This window comes from Dendropsophus ebraccatus, chromosome 4 (assembly GCF_027789765.1).
Source record: "Dendropsophus ebraccatus isolate aDenEbr1 chromosome 4, aDenEbr1.pat, whole genome shotgun sequence".
Lineage (NCBI taxonomy): Eukaryota > Metazoa > Chordata > Amphibia > Anura > Hylidae > Dendropsophus > Dendropsophus ebraccatus.
This window is the reverse complement of record NC_091457.1, coordinates 152,816,778-152,835,609: the sequence shown is the minus strand read 5'-3', so window position 1 is coordinate 152,835,609 and position 18,832 is coordinate 152,816,778. Positions and strand designations below refer to the sequence as shown.

The 18,832-nt window shown below is 45.2% G+C and overlaps 1 protein-coding gene across 4 annotated transcripts in view; it reads right to left on the bottom strand.

Annotated features, from left to right (window-relative positions):
• The window catches only part of GPSM2 (G protein signaling modulator 2), a 29,471-nt gene extending 12,772 nt beyond the window's left edge, over window positions 1-16,699 (bottom strand). Inside the window, exons 1-5 of one of the 4 annotated variants that reach the window (XM_069967475.1) lie at window positions 16,594-16,699; window positions 11,960-12,012; window positions 8,045-8,323; window positions 1,231-1,452; window positions 700-835 (exon numbers count right to left, since the gene is read on the bottom strand). In XM_069967475.1, the coding sequence (XP_069823576.1) occupies window positions 700-835; window positions 1,231-1,452; window positions 8,045-8,106 (420 nt within the window). In that variant the 5' untranslated portion in view covers window positions 8,107-8,323; window positions 11,960-12,012; window positions 16,594-16,699. Of the gene's footprint in view, window positions 1-699; window positions 836-1,230; window positions 1,453-8,044; window positions 8,324-11,782; window positions 11,892-11,959; window positions 12,013-16,593 lie in introns of those variants that run through there. The other 3 variants (XM_069967477.1, XM_069967479.1, XM_069967478.1) reach the window with 3 other exon arrangements.
• Between the last annotated feature and the right edge of the window lie 2,133 nt (window positions 16,700-18,832).

Here is an 18,832-nt window from a genome sequence, read left to right as displayed (position 1 = left end):
GTGCTGGAATAAAGTCTGGTTTACATTACATCTCTGTTAGCAAAGTTTCAAAAAACAGGATGCAGACGTGTCTGTGCACAGACATAGGCCTTATTCACATCTTCCGAAAATTTATCTGCAATTACTGACAAATCTAAGACGCATTGATTTCATTAGGGCTATTCACAGTGTCCATAGTGTTAGAGATCCACAATCTGTGCCGCAAAAAACAAACACAAAAAGAAAGTAACGTTGGCAAAAATATGCACCCCCTAAATTTAACTGCTGCCTTTCGATTTTCTGTGGATCCACAAAAAAAACAAAAAAGAAAAAACAGATTACACATGCACAATACACTGCCCTGAAAACTGAATGTGTGAATAAGGCCATAGTCAAAAAGTGACCAAGTTCAAGCCACTTGTATACGAGTTTTACCCAGACCCAGGTGTGGTTTGCTGCACTTCTGGGTCTGATTCAGAACACGTAAAACACTTGGAGCTGACGTTAGTCACTCGCTGCCTACTGGGATTATTAGTCACATAGGCCACTGGGATTATTTGCATTCTATTATTTAGAGGGGAGTCAGCAGTACTGCTCTGTGTAACATGTGTGGTCCTGTAGGCAGACAGAGTAATGTGATCTGCAGAACATACTGATCATTCATAACACCGGAGATAAGCGAGCTCCTCTATTCTACAGCGTGTCCGAGCGTATCCTTACCTTATCGTACAACTCCCGAGAGATCTCCAAATGCCGCTCGCAACATAACACGGCTTCGTCAAAGTTACCCAAAACTTTTAACGTGTTTCCAAGATTCCCGCTAGCTTTGGCTTCTCCGAGGCGGTCACCGATAGTCCTGAAAATAAACACAAAATCAGAATTATAATTTATTCTATAAAATTTATTCTCAGAAAGTGGTAATGCCCCAACTACACCCAGAATCCATTCACTTCTATGAGCGAACATTACAGGACATCTGGTAATTAGGGGGTGATGTCACACGCCAATGACTTCTGCAATTGTCCCATCTATCTGTATGCGTCTTGCAGATAGATGTGGCTTTGCCGGTTTAACAATTCAGATGTACAAGGTAATGTACCATGTATGTGAATGGGGTTCGCAGAAACAATCCCATTCAGATGTATGGAAGGATACCCAATGTGAGCCACTCCTAGTCAAAGAAGCCTGAAAGGTGATTGCACCTTTTTAGAGACCCCATAAAACCAACCCTATGGGGGATGGCCATCTTACCTTGCTAGTGTCAGGTCGTGGTGGTGGTACTCCAATGCCCTGTTGTATTCGTGCAGGTAGAAATAGGCATTGCCCAGCTGACTGTATATGGCACTGAGAGTTTTCAGGTCTTCTGTGCCCACCTGAACCGCCGCCTCGAAGAAGGACACTCCGGCTCGACAGTCCCCAGCCTTGCACAGGCGTTCTCCCTCCAGGGCCAGCTCCAGACAGGACGCCTCCATTCTTAGGACAGAATAGGGATTTTTGTGAGACCAGGGCAGGGAAGGCATGCTTAACTAGGATAACACCATTTATATACACAATTTAGTCACGCCAGCAACGAAAGGGGTTAAAAGCCACAGTCTAGTGGATTTGTGTAAGGATGTGAATGATTCATGAGACTTCAGCTGTGAAACAGCAGGGATCTTCCCTTACAAAGGTCTCCGCATATGAATTAATAAAGAGGAGAGATCATCCTTCCGAAAAGTAGAACAGAGCATTGGGAGAGGCCGTGTATACAGTGTATATATACACCGCTTAGATCATCTACCTCTAGCTAACCCCTGTCTGGAGTAATAGGCAACCTCCCCTAGGCCGAAGGCTACCAGAAAAACCAACAACTCTTCATGATCTATGAACGCTGTACAGTAGAAGCCGTATCTACAATAGAAGCCATATGTACAATAGAAGCCGTATATACAATAGAAGCCATATGTACAATAGAAGCCATATGTACAATAGAAGCCATATGTACAATAGAAGCCATATATATACAATTGAAGCCATATGTACAATAGAAGCCGTATGTACAATAGAAGCCATATGTACAATAGAAGCCATATGTACAATAGACGCCATATGTACAATAGACGCCATATGTACAATAGAAGCCGTATGTACAATAGAAGCCGTATATACAATAGAAGCCGTATATACAATAGAAGCCATATATATACACAATAGAAGCCATATATATACAATAGAAGCCATATATATACACAATAGAAGCCATATATATATATATATACAATAGAAGCCATATGTACAATAGAAGCCATATATACAATAGAAGCCGTATGTACAATAGAAGCCATATGTACAATAGAAGCCATATGTACAATAGAAGCCATATGTACAATAGAAGCCGTATCTACAAGACACAGGCAGCGCAATGTAAGACATCCAGAGGGTCACACCACCGGCCTGCAGGCAGAAGGTCCACACCTAATCCTTCCATTCTTCCCATGCCATGCATGCTCAATCTGCCCGATGGGTATTGCTACTGTCCTCTTCTCCTCCATACACATGCACGCTCGGTTCAGTAAATAGCCATTACTCCTCACGCCTCCCCCCATACACATGCATACTTTAGTTGGCTATTACTCTTAAAGAGTTCTCCAGAATGAGATTCCTCCAGAAACAGCGCCACCCTTGTCTTCAGGTTATTTGTGGTATTGCTGGATCCACTAGTGAAAAGGAGCAGAAATGTAACACCCCATATAAACTTAAGACAGGGGCAGTGCTGGAAGAATACTTCCTCCTCATACACATGCACGCTCAGTTATTCCTCTCTTCCTCCTCATACACATGCACGCTCAGTTATTCCTCTCTTCCTCCTCATACACATGCACGCTCAGTTATTCCTCTCTTCCTCCTCATACACATGCACGCTCAGTTATTCCTCTCTTCCTCCTCATACACATGCACGCTCAGTTATTCCTCTCTTCCTCCTCATACACATGCACGCTCAGTTATTCCTCTCTTCCTCCTCATACACATGCACGCTCAGTTATTCCTCTCTTCCTCCTCATACACATGCACGCTCAGTTATTCCTCCCCTTCCTCCTCATACACATGCACGCTCAGTTATTCCTCCCCTTCCTCCTCATACACATGCACGCTCAGTTACTCCTCCCCTTCCTCCTCATACACATGCACGCTCAGTTATTCCTCTCTTCCTCCTCATACACATGCACGCTCAGTTATTCCTCTCTTCCTCCTCATACACATGCACGCTCAGTTAAGTCAACAGCTATTCCTCCCATCCTCCACATGTATACCTGTTTGGGTTGACAGCCTTTCCTTCCAACCGTACCATATACACATGCATGCTCTATTCAGCTGACAGTTCTTTCTCCCCATGCACATGCATGCTCTATATATAGTGGACGGTTCTTTCTCCCCATACACATGCATGCTCTGTATACAGCTGACAGTTCTTCCTCCCCATACACATGCATGCTCTGTATACAGCTGACAGTTCTTCCTCCCCATACACATGCATGCTCTGTATACAGCTGACAGTTCATCCTCCCCATACACATGCATGCTCTGTATACAGCTGACAGTTCATCCTCCCCATACACATGCATGCTCTGTATACAGCTGACAGTTCATCCTCCCCATACACATGCATGCTCTGTATACAGCTGACAGTTCATCCTCCCCATACACATGCATGCTCTGTATACAGCTGACAGTTCATCCTCCCCATACACATGCATGCTCTGTATACAGCTGACAGTTCATCCTCCCCATACACATGCATGCTCTGTATACAGCTGACAGTTCATCCTCCCCATACACATGCATGCTCAGTTCAGCTATTGCTCCTTACATATGCACAGGACATCTTTTCCTCCCAGGCCTCCTCCATAGACATGTAAGCATGCATGCACTTAACAGGCAGACGGGGAGAAGCCCCTGCCAGACACTCCTGGCAGCAGTTTATCTCCCTTAAAAACAAACAGGATCAGGTGTTGATCTTTCGTTATCTTGACAGAATCGGGGACACCCTCATACACATAAGGTCTGATCAGCTGCCTCTGCTGCCTCCCACTAGGGGAACCTCTAAATATTCTCAAATGCCAGAAATATAGCAACAATCACCACAACAACAACACAGAAAAAGCTAAAACTCCCACCACATGCCATGTAATACCTTGGAGACCTTCTACAACCTAAACAGAAAGTCATGACAGACATTGTCAGCAGGACGGCGAGCCGGACGTTTCTATGGAGAAGCAGATGGCGAGGGTCCCCAGGAATCCGGGTGAATTCTCCATGCCCCCCCTGTAGATGCCAGTGGTCAGCAGCGCCGGCGGGCAGCCATCCAGCAGATGTTAGCGCTCGCGGAGGAGACAAACGCTGGAATGGCTTTGGAGGTATGCTTTGCCATTGGGAACTGGGTTAAGATTAAAGACACAACACGGGTAATCTGGGCTAATCCGCTCCTAGGCCGTCTGCCCTGGCCACCACATGTTAGGTGACACGCTCAATTAGCATCAGGATCATTCACCTCCTCGGTCTCTTATGGACGCCTCGCCCTGCGGGGGGCCCCCGGGGTCTGCACGTATCAGGGGCTTTGTGGTATAATCGGTCGGTGATACGTTCTCTGTGACACGGCGTGAGCCTTGTGCGAGGGTGACGGGCTCAGACAGGTGTCAACTGGTTTCACTATGGATTCACTCCTGTTACATGGAGGAATTACACAGTGTAGCATCCCATTCATATAACAGTAGAAAAATGTGGGATAGGACATTACTACAAGAAGATTAGTATTTATAAGCAGTGTTTTCTAAGGCTTGGTTCACACTACGTCTTTGCTATCCGTTTTTTTTTTTTTGCAAAGAACGGATGCATGTGTATCAGTTTGCAAAAAACGGATGGGGGGGGGGGGGGGGGAAATAAAAATTCAAAAACGTAGTGTGAAACCAGCCTTACCTTGCAAAACTACGACTCCCAGCATACCTAGATGTGCTGGCATGATGGGACTTGTAGTGCTGCAGACTCTGTAACATTAATCCTTCAAATTCAGTCCTTAGTGTTTCCATCCCAGTGTGACTCAGAGTTACATCATACACTCCACCATCATCATCTTCATCATATACTGACCTTTACTTCTCTTGTTGCGGGGGAAGGGGAGGGGGGGGGCAATATTTGTTCCATTTACATTGTAATATATAATGCACTATGTTACATAGCACCTTCACATATCTAGGATTCACACAGGTCATGTTTGTTTGAGAGCGGGAACCTGACTCCCTCTCTCCATCACCGCTGTAACCAGGTCATGTCAATGCAACATGGCTGGAGTGGGTGAACAGAGTCTGACAGAGACAGGGAGGCTTCATCATAGGAGCAGGTAAGAAGAGGAAACCTCCATATATAACAAGTGGAGAGTAAAGCATGGGGCATCTGTCCTCCCTTTCCTAGGATCTGACTTGCATGCAACTGTCAAGCTTGACCTTATTGGTGAGTGCCCCATGCTTTACTCTCCACTTGTTATATTTGCATTCTACCTCCCATTGGGAGAACCCCCATAACAAGCTACCTGTGTCTCGTCCTGTACTCTACATCAGAGAGATTGCAGTGCCGGCTGTACTCTACGGACGTCCAAACCTCCATATATACTGTAACCCTTGTACACAACATTTGATCGTGTTTATCTGCTTATACTTAAGATAATAATAATGGACGTTCCCTCGCTGTAGGTCACAGTGTACAGAGTTTCCTAGGAGTTCATAGAGTCTGATACCTATTACTACAGAACAATATAATAATAAATGGGCCGGCCTGAATACAAGCCTCATTCCCTATCATTATCTCCCAGACATAATATGGGCAACCTCCACCCCTACCGGTTTGATAACCTGAATATATACCAGGCTACCATTTTATTACACCTGCAAACCTGAGAGGACAGCCGTGTAGAGTGTAGGCCCTCGCGGGCAGGGGCCTTCTCTACCTCCATACCGTCTGTTTTACCTTCATTGTAGTTACAGCAGATGCTAAGCCGCTATTCCATTCATCTAGCACAGATCTTATAGCTCCAATATACAGCACGTGGTATCCAAGGCCGGAGCCCCAGCAACCCTACATGTATCACCTATCCACAGGATTGGGCCCAATCCCTATAAATTGGGTCAGACAGTGAAATAATGCAGCACACTGCGCTATTCACGGCCCTATCAATACCAGTAAACACGTTAAAAAAAAAAATGTTCAAAAAACACTTTTGACAGGTCCAAGGGTTTCGATTGGTTGGTGTCTGAGTGCTTAGACTCCCCCCAGTGATGATCTGGGAGAAGACCACACTGAGAGCATGAGATGGACTCATAGTGTAACTCTATGGGGCCATCCTGGGGCGGCTGCAAAGAGAGTGCGGGAGAAGTAAGAGGATATTCCCATCTGAAACATTTATGGCATATCCATAAGGATAGATATAGGTGCTAACTCTGGGATCCCCTCCCACACCTCTCAAGAACAAGGCCCCCCAGCTCTGTCCTTCCTAGCTGCAGCGGTAAGTCGCTTGTCTGTTCTGTTTGGACATCAGAGAAACGGGAATAAACCGACATGTTTCAATCCCAACAGTTTTTAGTTATTTGTCTCCGTTTCATCAGTGTGAGGCAGCTCTGTCAGTAAAAAAAAAACAACATGCCCCAATTTTTTGCTATTTAAAAAAGCTAACAAACGTAAGTTCAAAATTCCTCATGTCCGTCTGCGGTGATGGAAAGTAATGGAGAGGCGTTCTGTTTACCTCACGCTCTTGTCTGTTTGTCATGCATTTTTTAGGATCCGTTCAAAATGCACACGTGAATTTGGCCTTCGGCAACTGATGAAAGTCCCAGAGACGTCAATAGCAGTAGTGCAAACAGTGCGGCGATCCCAAGTAACGGAAAAAGTGTTGCTACACGATTCCTTTTCACATATAAAAGCCCCATTACACGGGCCGATGCTGAGAAGGAAGCGAGCGCTGACCTGTCAGATTAGCGCTTGCTTCCCCCTCGTTCCCTGCTTGCTGTCTAAGCTATTACACACAGACATCTAGTGGGTAAAAGCCGGGTGAAAGGGTTAGGGGTTCCGTGGGAAGCTGCCTAGACGATCTTTAGGTCATCCGGGTGGCCCATAGGAGAGATAGCGGCAGTCTGCTCCCATTGCTCCTAGTACACGGAGTGACGCGCAGCAACCCGTCGCTTTGATGATCGTTTTGTTTTAGCTTCATATTCTGGTCTTGACTGTTTCTGACGTTCTCTGTGTGCATATTATTTGTACTTTCTACAAATTTTCAATAAAACTTTGAGAATTAAAAAAAAAAAAAAATCATGATCAGCCGGCATTGTGCCTGTCCTATACATCAAGCGATTATTGTTGGGAATGGTCGGTAATCGACCAAGTATGGCCAATAATCGCTTTGTGTAATAGGGCCTTAAAGGATGTCAGCTACGTAGAAACCCCCCTGCAATTTGCCTCCTGGTCACCTCACCAATCCTGGGCTCTCGCTGCGCATCTATTAGACATCCTGTGGACATGCCCTATAGATTGGGGATGGGAATACCCCTACTGTAATGTAACGGAAAAAAAAAAATGGAAACGTACACAACTGCGCACTATTTTATTCCGTTCTCGTAAATTACTAACATTACACTCTACATTTTCAACACACAACCATGAAAAAAGTCACATATTTTAGCTATGTCGTGTGATCTTATTCAGTGCAAAAATAAAAAAATAAAATAAAAATTTCTTTATGCATATGCCTGCCACTTGTAGAGTCACAGACAAGTATTTGTGTAGACCTGTAGACTATTTGTGCTTAAGGGTGTATAAAAGCTTTGCTGTCTCTATAGACCAGGGATGGGGAACCTTCTGCCATCCAGCTGTTGCAAAACTACAACTCCCATCATGGCATGGGAGGCATGATGGGAGTTGTAGTTTTGCACCTGTTGCAGGGTCCAAGGTTCCCCCATCCTTGCTATAAAACCACAGCAAAGCTTTGTACATTCCCTTTTCATACATCTAGGTGACTTCTACAACAGAAGAGCGATGGTCTTACCTGTAGCGCACATGAAAGCTGGGGTCCTCGCGCATGCTTATCAACACGTCAGTCCCCTCCATCGAGAAGCATTCTCGCTATTACATTGGATAAGTAAAGAAACAAAAATATGCAAAAAAAAAAAAATGTTTTTTTTTACTCCCCCACGATGGAGGACTATATCCAAAGAAAAGAAGAGAGAGAGGGGTCCGTTGTGTAAAGCCTCAGAATCTTCTTTTACTTAGGAGAGGAACACAGTCTGAGCTCCTGAACCTCGTCCCGCTCCGTTCGGCTCCCATTCTGCAGAAGGAAGACAAGATGCTGTGGCTTCAGGTCTCACTTTCCTCCCCCCCCCCCCTCCTCAGACCAAAGCAGCAGCAGCAGCAGCGCTTACAGGAGAAGCAAAGTGATCCATGCTGACGGAGCAGTCGCTGACTTACAGAGAGACAGGTGTCGCGCTACTGTAGCTATGGTGACTAAGGCAAGCGAGACTCGGGGAAGTGGAATGCAGTCATTGGCGGTGAGGGTAACATGCCGGCCAAGTTTTAAAGGAGGTATCAGATTGCATCAAAGCTCTTTGGAATCACCTTAGCCGTGGATTATATCATTAACGGTGATGTCATGACGTATTATCGCAGACACGGGCCCCCGGCGTCATGCAAACTGCTTAGCGGCCCCCTGAAGTGAGCAGGAATCACAGAAGCGGATGATCGATTGGAGATTTATTACATGGAAATGATAGTGAGAAGCGTCTGGTCACACACAAACAAACACACATACATACATATATATATATATATATATAAGTGATTGGGAAAGGAAGATTTATTTGATCCGTGCATTAGATTACAGTAGAGAGATCGCATTTCTGCACATACACATGAATAATGGAAGGATACAACCCTACTCCTACACATATAGACACCCCCAACCTCTGGCTCTTCAGCTGTTGAAAAACTACAACTCCCATCATGCCCTGACAACCGAAGTTCTATATGATGCAATAAGATCATTTGTAATAAAAAGGGCATGATGGGAGCTGTAGTTTTGCAATAGCTGGTGAGCCGCAGCTTGGGGGAACACGGTACAAAAGTGTTCTCTACTCTGGTTGATACAAGAGCCTCCCTTATGTTACAAAAGAAAGTCCGCCATGTAACACCACTTTTCACCTGTAGTGGCCACTGCTGAGCAAACGCAGAAGGACCCAAAGCGATCAGTGATCGTCGCGATGATAAAACCTTGCCGGGAGGGGTTTTATCGAGTATACAAGTAGTCAGACTGATACGCTGTCTGACTTCATCTATTTTTGCTGGGACATGTGCTTTATTAGTCAGTCTCTACCATCTGTCTGCTGTGCGGTGTTACATAACTGCTTACAATTACTTATTGTATAACTATGCCGAGATCTCAGAAGTAGTGAGGACGGGACATCTGACACCGGGTCGGGCTCTGTTCACATCTGTGTTGGAGCCTCTATAACAGGTTGTCTTATACTTGACACCATGATGGAAACCATTGTCAGTCAATGGGGTCCACAGAGCACTGTCTGTGTCCATCATTCAAAGATGAACAGAAAAACAGAAGTGACTGTGCAGATGTTGAAGCCTTTAAGAGGTTTTTCAGGACTCACAGCCATCAATATCTGATCGGTGGGATGCCAAATCCTGGCACCCCTGACGATCAGCTGATCACCAGCATACACTGAGAACCAAGCAGGAAGCAGACAGCGCCGTATATTGTATAGTGGTTAAAATGTGTTACTGCGGCTCTGCTTTAACAGACTTTTACTACCTACCTTGCACCATGTCTATCTTATACCAATAAAGCAGCCACTGAGCTGTATGGAGCCATCCTACAGCAATGATGGAAGTCAATGGGAAGCTCCACATGTCTCAGATTACACACAAAGTCCATCAAAAAGGTAAAACAAACCATGACATGCTCCACCACATACAGAAGCATTGTGCAAGCCTGTACACCTAGCTCCTACATATATGGTACAGGACTAGGTGCACCGCTATATGCCTAAGACCTTATAGTGGTCGCTGTGCTAGTTATACTCCGCCAGACAAATCTCTGCAGTCAACGCTCGCTATATAGGTGTTCTATACATATTCATTCACGCCACCCAACAAGCCCATATGTAATATAATAAAACACATATGAATCATAGGCTACTATAGCTATAGTTGCATATAATGTGATACGACATATGGACTCGAAAACACCTTGTATGTAAAGTATAATCGTTCCGTCTAATAACACTGTAAAGTCAGAATTTTAAGTGCTTCCTCCCATCAGTAAATAAAGATAAATGTGTGAGTTATACTCTGTCAATGACAAGGGACGACCCTATGGAAAAAGCTGAATGTGCGGCCGTCAGCTATATCCCAGCACCAAGCTCCACCAGTGCTCCCAGTATACTGCAAGCAATTTCTCCATGTCCTTATCAATTCAATCCGCCAATAGAACCCGGAAGGGACAACATACAGAAATGACTCTTTGGTGCAGGTGTGTTAGTAATAGTAATGGGAAAATGTCTGCCCTAGAGAGCCCTGTTAGGACTACAGATGCTAGTGGGGGGTACGGTGGACGCGACACTGGTGATCCTATAACTACATATCCATCCAAGATACAATCACGTACAATAGATTTAAAGCAAGGCGTCACATTTACACCATTAACCTTGTATGTCTGAAAACGCCTTCTGAGTCTGCAATTACGGACGGGATCACAGAAGTGTGAATAGAGCCTAAGAGCCCATAAAAAATTCTTAACATGTGACCTTTGTGACATGTTCAGCACTGGAAGCCCCTCCTGATTCCTAGTCATATATTCCTTTTACAGTAAGTCAATGTCCCCCCCAAACCTGTGGCCGCAAAACTGCAACTCCCTGCCTGCGGCTGTCAGGGCATGCTGGGGGCTGTAGTAGTGAAACAGCTGGCCAGCCACAGGTTGGGGAACACAGCAGTGACAAAGTCCTCTAAATAAACCTAATCTATAAAATATCATATACACGTGGTGTACACTGATCAGTTATAACATTACAACCACCCGCCTGATACTGGATGGGGCTTGTTCCTCCAGCACATTTCACAGATGATGGATGGGATGAGATCTGGGGAATCTGGAGGATGAGTCACCACCTTGATCTCTTTTTCCTGTACAATGTCTGCAATGCGGCCTACGGAGCATTATCCATTACATACATTAGGGGGTCCCACTGCCATGAAGGGGGGACTTGGTGTGTACGATGGTTAGGTAGGTGGTCGGTGTCACAGTAACATCCACATGATACCAGGACACAAGGTATGGGCCTCATGACACTCTCCCCGATGGCTTTTTCTTGGAACACTACACACAGGGAACCTCCTCAAAGGGCAGACACCTCTGCCAGAAAATAATCTGTGTTATTCATGTCACCTATCAGTGGTTTTAATGTTCTGACTGACAGTGTACATAGGAGACAACAACCAAGTGCAAGTAGCAATGAATCACAGCCATGAAGCAGCAGATAAAGAGGAATCAATGAAATCAATGTTTGCACTGAAATCGGACGATTGATCATAATAGTGATCGGAGACAATGAAGTCTACACAGAAACAGTGGATGGGGAAGCTATGTGAATATTGTATATACTAGTGATGAGCCGACCCTGATCACTGCATTTGAATCCCTCAGCCCTAGGTCTGCATCAATGTTTTCCAGGCTGAGGGATTCAAAAGCCGAATGATCAGGTTCGTCCATTCACAAACTTACTGTAAATTCGCTCATCTTTAGTACACTCCTTTCCATTCCAAAAATTACACCAAAAAATTACCGAACTTCCAATTAAACTGGTTGCAAAGCGGGTATCTGAGATGGTAAATTTCAGCTCCACCCGTGTACAGACAGGTACAAGAGAGGTACGGCTTTATAAAGTATGGAGGGTCATACCTGGACTGCGGAAACTCCTGTTCTGCTCCTTCCTCTTCAGATTATAGATTAACCTTAAAATTAAAGACATAAAAGGTTACTTAACATATGTAATCCATATTAGATGGCAAGTAAAAATGGTAAATCATAGATCTTGCTGCCCCACATAGTAAGACATTGCACTATAGCACTATAGGGTATAGACAGGACATGGGCATAAGATGTGGATGGGTAATGATGGACATTGTGGTTGGCTGCCATCTGGGTCATCAAGGCCGGATAATATAACAGAACACTTAAGATGTTTGTGGTAACCACATGAGCTTTACGACTAATAGCTATGCTTCTCCTGTAGCGCAGCACTTAGCAGTAAAGTGTATGTGGTTACAGCAGCTGCTCGGGACAATAGTCCAGCTTTAGCATTATGATGAACGACCACCGTATGTTATGTCTGAAGGTGGCCATAACACAAGTGCGTCTTACCATTTGCTGTGGATGTCTGGCTTATTCCTTCTTTCCACTGACCTTTGCCCTGATGGCAGAGGTCAAGCATGATGTCTTGCTTGTTGTCTAAGGGGTCTGGTCCTGAAGCTTACGTATTTGAGATAAGTAAACAGGCTGAAAATTTGGGTTTGCACGAACCAGAACTTTTGGTAAGTTTGCATATTACTATTACATATCCATCATGGACCCTGTATAGACGGACCCCTGGACGTCAGTGTGAATACAGCCAGATGCACATCCTTATACTGTACATTGTAATATGTAAAGTAAGTAAACTACAAAGTCATCGCCTATAAACCAGTCGTACAAGCCTTACACCCTGCTTGGTGCAGCTGCTCCATGGGATGGGCTGGATGGTATGTGTATGTATATATATATATATATATATATATATATATATATATATATATATCAATCACTAGATATTTTGCACAAGCAAAGCTAAAAACAAACTTTTCTTTATCTACACAATACAACTCACTGACTTTGGTGGGTCTCAGCAACCCTCCTCCTCCACCCGGCGGTCAGGACTACTACTGCTGGCGATGCAAAGGTTCTCTATGTGAGTGCCAAGTCTGGATCAGCACCAGATCGGATGCCCTCATCGGCCCTATGTAATGCACGCCTCATGTAGATTTACTGACCGGACTGGGGACCGTCATCCTTAGCTATATGTAAGGAGTGGCCTCACAATACAATGAGAGCACTGCAGAGCTCAATGCGCTTTTATACTATGGGACTATTGTGACATGATAGATGATCTCAGGTCTATTCATAAAAGTGTCCGAAATAGAAAGCCCGAGTCATAAACCCAACATGACGCCATAGCATCACATCTCAAACAGCCAGATGGGTTTAAATTGTGCCTGTCACTTTAAAAACAAAAACAACAACACGTCGATGAGAACACATGTATGCTCAGATAAGTGAAGCACGCATGTGTGGGGGAGATAAGTGTCCACTGCCTATCAGCTATAGCTCAGTGTCTGTGTACGGCAGCTAGAGGCTTTATGATAGATAGATAGGAGAGGGGGTCACTGCTATAGGCCATTGTGGTTGGCCCCGCTCTTACTGCACTGGGGTCCTGGGTTTGATTCTGCATGGAGTTTGCGTGTCCTCCCCATGTATAGTACATTTCCCTTCGGGATGTCTGGTTTCGTCCTATATAGGTTTAGTGGCTTCCTATGAAGTTGTGTATGACATATGAGGAAATTAGATTGTCAGCTCACTGTCAAAAGTGACAGAACAACCAGTGGAGCGTCTACACATAAGACGGGTGACCACAGCTCCATTCTACCAGGGGTGGACGCCTATAGATCAGATGTTTATCCTCCACAAGGGTATGATAGGAGGGTATGGGGTATGATACAAGGGTATGGAGTATGATAGGGGAGTATAACAGGACGGCATAGGGTATGATAGGACAGAATGGGGTGTGATACAAGGGTATGATAGGAGGGTATGGGGTATGATAGGGGTATAATAGGATAGCATGGGGTATAACACAAGGGAATGATAGGAAAGTATGGGGTATGATACAACAGTATGATAGAACGGTATGGGGTAAGATACGAGGGTATGATAGGACAGATTAAGGTATGATAGGACTGTATCGGGTGTGATATAAGTGTATGATAGGATGGTATGGGGTATGATACGATGGTACGATAGGATGGTATAGAGTATGATAAGTCGGTATGGGGTATGATACAAGGGTATTTCGTATGCAAACCCTTTAAATAACTGCCTGCATCTTCTTATAGGTCACGTAGAACAGAAGGAATACAAAGGCCCCTTGTGAAACCTGAGGCTCCTCCACATTGCTAAACAAACACAGGCTGAATAGAGGCGGCATGAGGTAACATGTAGGACGTACACCTCAGCATTGTTCATCTCTCTTCAATAAATTGGCCATACCACTTGTAGCTTTGCATTAATACAGAACTGTAGGGGTGTAGTAGTAGTACAGGTATAGATGAGGGGTGTAGTAGTACAGGTATAGATGAGGAGTGTAGTAGTACAGTTAGAGATGAAGGGTGTAGTAGTACAGTTAGAGATGAAGGGTGTAGTAGAAGAGGTATAGATGAGGGGTGTAGTAGTAGTACAGGTATGTATGTAGTAGTACAGGTATAGATGAGGGGTGTAGTAGTAGTACAGGTATGTATGTAGTAGTACAGGTATAGATGAAGGGTGTAATAGTAGTACAGGTATAGATGAGGGGTGTAGTAGTACAGGTATAGATGAAGGGTGTAGTAGTAGTAGTACAGTTAGAGATGAAAGGTGTACTAGTATTACAGGTATAGATGAGGGGTGCAGTAGTACAGGTATAGATGAAGGGTGTAGTAGTAGTAGTACAGTTAGAGATGAAAGGTGTACTAGTATTACAGGTATAGATGAAGGGTGTAGTAGTAGTACAGGTATAGATGAGGGGTGTAGTAGTACAGGTATAGATGAGGAGTGTAGTAGTACAGGTATAGATGAGGGGTGTAGTAGTACAGGTATAGATAAGGGGTGTAGTAGTACAGGTATAGATGAGGGGTGTAGTAGTAGTACAGGTATAGATGAGGGGTGTAGTAGTAGTGCAGGTATAGATGAGGGGTGTAGTAGTAGTACAGGTATAGATGAGGGGTGTAGTAGTACAGTTAGAGATCAAGGGTGTAGTAGTAGTAGTAGTACAGGTATTAGGGGTGTAGTAGTACAGTTAGAGATAAAGGGTGTAGTAGTAGTAGTACAGGTATAGAGGGCAGACAGGGGGTGACTGGGGGCAGGAGGGCACATCCCCCTCCTCCTCTCACCCCGGGCACACTTGTTATCCTCCTGACAGCACACGGAGGTCCCCGATCTCTTAAATAGGAGGAGGCTGCAGGGACAGAGGTGATAGCGTCGCTGCAGGTGCTGGAGCTGTACAGCGGGATCGATCCTACTATACAGCTCCAGTAACTGCAGTGACGCTATCATCCTGCCAGTCACCCGTACTCAGTTGTCCCTTCGGCTTCCTCCTACTTAACAGACCGGAGACCCCCATGTGCTGTCAGGAGGGGAGCTCGTCCGACACCTCGCCACACAACACCACCAGCCCCATACCTCGCAATGACTTTTTGTGAAAATCGAATTTTCGATTTTTCACAAAAAAATCTAAATCGATTTTAAAATTCTGGGCGAATTAATTTGATTAATCGCCCAGCCCTACTATGAAGATGTGATCGATCAGCGGTTACCCAGTTCTCAGCTGATCCCTGATACTTTTTACATGGAAGAATGAGGCTGCAGTCACACGTTCAGTAGTTTTCAAAGTCGGTGGATGAAGTCCGCTATCTACCTCCGTGATCCGTGAAAAAAAACCCCATCCGTTTTGCATCTGCGTCCATGTTTTACACGCATCAGTTTAAAACTTTTTTTTTAGTTACACGGATTACATCACATCCGTGTTTTTCAAGGATGTCAGATACGTTGCAATCCGTCAAAAAACACGGATCTCATAGTCATCTATGGGGGAATCTTAGCCGGGATCTCGTCCGAGTTATGACCTGTCCTATTCTTTCACGGAACGGAGAGCGGATCCCTGAAAAAACGAACCGTTCGAATAGCCTAATAGAAAGCAATGGGCTATAAAATTGTCCGTGATCACGGAACGTGTGAACGCAGCCTGAACGTTTCCAGCAACGATCGTTATTAGTTATTGTTCCTCGTAAAAGCGGCTTTAGTCACATATCCTAACTCAGAGACTTTGGTTATGTTCACACTACGGAATCGGCGAGGAATTTCAAGCGGGATCCGCAACGCGGATCCCGCTTGAAATTCCTTGCCGATTCCGTATGTGAACATACCCTTACTGCTGTAAAGTTGTTGCCCCTTTAAGAGCTGCAAAACTACAACTCCCATCATGCCCCAACAGCAGGAGAGGTGGTAGTTTTGCAGCAGCTGTAAAGCGAGCACTAGTATACAGTATACACTCTCTGTGTGTGAGGTGGTGTCCTCCATGCTCCTGGCTCCACCTCGTCTTGTTATGGTGTGCACCGGCACTGAAGGGGTTACACAGCCCGTCCGCCCCCACCACCCCCGCAGCTAAAACACTACAAGAAGTATAAAAAACTGTAAAGTAACTTAATAAAAGTCCTCAAACAAGTCTCCCCCCCGGTGCCGCCACTCACCTCCGCCCGGTAATCACCTCACAGCTCCGCCGTCCCGGCCGCCGCACTCGCCCTCTGTGAGGCGAAGCCACGCCCACCGCCTCAAGCCGCGCCCACTTCTCTAGCCACATTTCAAACATCAACCGCCGCCTCGTCGTGAGAAAAGCATGGGGAGGGCGCGACATTTGTAACAGCCAATCACAAGCTCCGGCTGTGATTGGCAGAGGCCACGCCCCTCTAGTGGGTGATTGTGATTGTGTGACGGCTCGCCGCTAGTGTAGAGGAGACCACGTGACGTCTCAAAACTACAACTCCCATCATGCCCACTGTCAGAAAACACAACACAGAGCCGTGAGGGGGAATACGGACACGGATAGAATAAAGGAGAAACTGTAGAATCATTTCTGAATGTGCTTTGCAGCAATTTAAAGGGATTTGCTGATTCTCCATAGCAACCGAACACAGGGCAGGTTTCATTTTGTAAGAGCAGAATACAGAATTAAAGCTGCGCTCTGATTGGCTACTATGGATGCCGCTTTGTTTGGTATGGCAAAACCCTCCTGTTGCCCATAGCAACCAATCCCAACATTAGGTGTTATTCGTCCAGAGCAGTATATGAAATGAAAGTTGCGCCGTGGGTTGCTATGGGCAACAGAAAGTGTGGCGGAAAGTTTAAAGGAGAAGTCCAGCCATGGGAAAGCGGTGAAGGGTGTAGTAGTAGTACAGGTAAAGATGAGGGGTGTAGTAGTAGTACAGGTATAGATGAGGGGTATAGTAGTAGTACAGGTATAGATGAGGGGTATAGTAGTAGTACAGGTACTGATGAGGGGTGTAGTAGTAGATGTATAGATGAAGGGTGTAGTAGTAGTAGTACAGGTATAGATGAGGGGTGTATTAGTAGTAGTAGAGGTATAGATGAAGGGTGTAGTAGTAGTACAGGTACTGTTGAGGGGTGTAGTAATATTACAGGTACTGATGAGGGGTGTAGTAGTAGAGGTATAGATGAGGGGAGTAGTAGTAGTACAGGTACTGATGAGGGGTGTAGTAGTAGTACAGGTATAGATGAGGGGTGTATTAGTAGAAGAGGTATAGATGAAGGGTGTAGTAGTAGTACAGGTACTGATAAGGGGTGTAGTAATATTACAGGTACTGATGAGGGGTGTAGTTGTACAGGTACTGATGAGGGGTGTAGTAGTAGTACAGGTATAGATGAAGGGTGTAGTAGTAATACAGGTACTGATGAGGGGAGTAGTAGTACAGGTACAGATGATGGGTGTAGTAGTACAGGTACTGATGAGGGGTGTAGTAGTAGAGGTATAGATGAAGGGTGTAGTAGTAATACAGGTACTGATGAGGGGTGTAGTAGTAGTACAGGTATAGATGAGGGGTGTAGTAGTAGAGGTATAGATGAGGGGAGTAGTAGTAGTACAGGTACTGATGAGGGGAGTAGTAGTACAGGTACAGATGAGGAGTGTAGTAGTACAGGTACTGATGAGGGGAGTAGTAGTACAGGTACAGATGAGGGGTGTAGTAGTACAGGTACAGATGAGGGGTGTAGTAGTACAGGTAGAAATGAAGGGTGTAGTAGTAGTACAGGTACTGATGAGGGGTGTAGTAGTAGAGGTATAGATGAGGGGAGTAGTAGTAGTACAGGTACTGATGAGGGGTGTAGTTGTACAGGTACTGATGAGGGGTGTAGTAGTAGAGGTACAGATGAGGGGTGTAGTAGTACAGGTAGAAATGAAGGGTGTAGTAGTAGTACAGGTACTGATGAGGGGTGTAGTAGTAGAGGTATAGATGAGGGGAGTAGTAGTAGTACAGGTACTGATGAGGGGTGTAGTTGTACAGGTACTGATGAGGGGTGTAGTAGTAGAGGTACAGATGAGGGGTGTAGTAGTACAGGTAGAAATGAAGGGTGTAGTAGTAGTACAGGTACTGATGAGGGGTGTAGTAGTAGAGGTATAGATTAGGGGAGTAGTAGTAGTACAGGTCCAGCCAATCAGTGACCGCAGCAGTGTCCTGCCCCAGTCACTGATTGGCTGAGTCCATCAACCGGGTCATGACGCTGGCGGTGCAGGAGATTCCGGACTCCGGCAGCAGGTCCTGAAGTGGTAATCCAGCGCTGGAGAGGTAAAGGAACAGGTGAGTAGTGATAGTTTGCTATGTTACCCCTGCCGGGTGGAAAATTTTTCAGATGGCCGGACTTCCCCTTTAATAATTCTTGCCGTTTCCCATAGCAACCTATCACAGTACAGCTTTC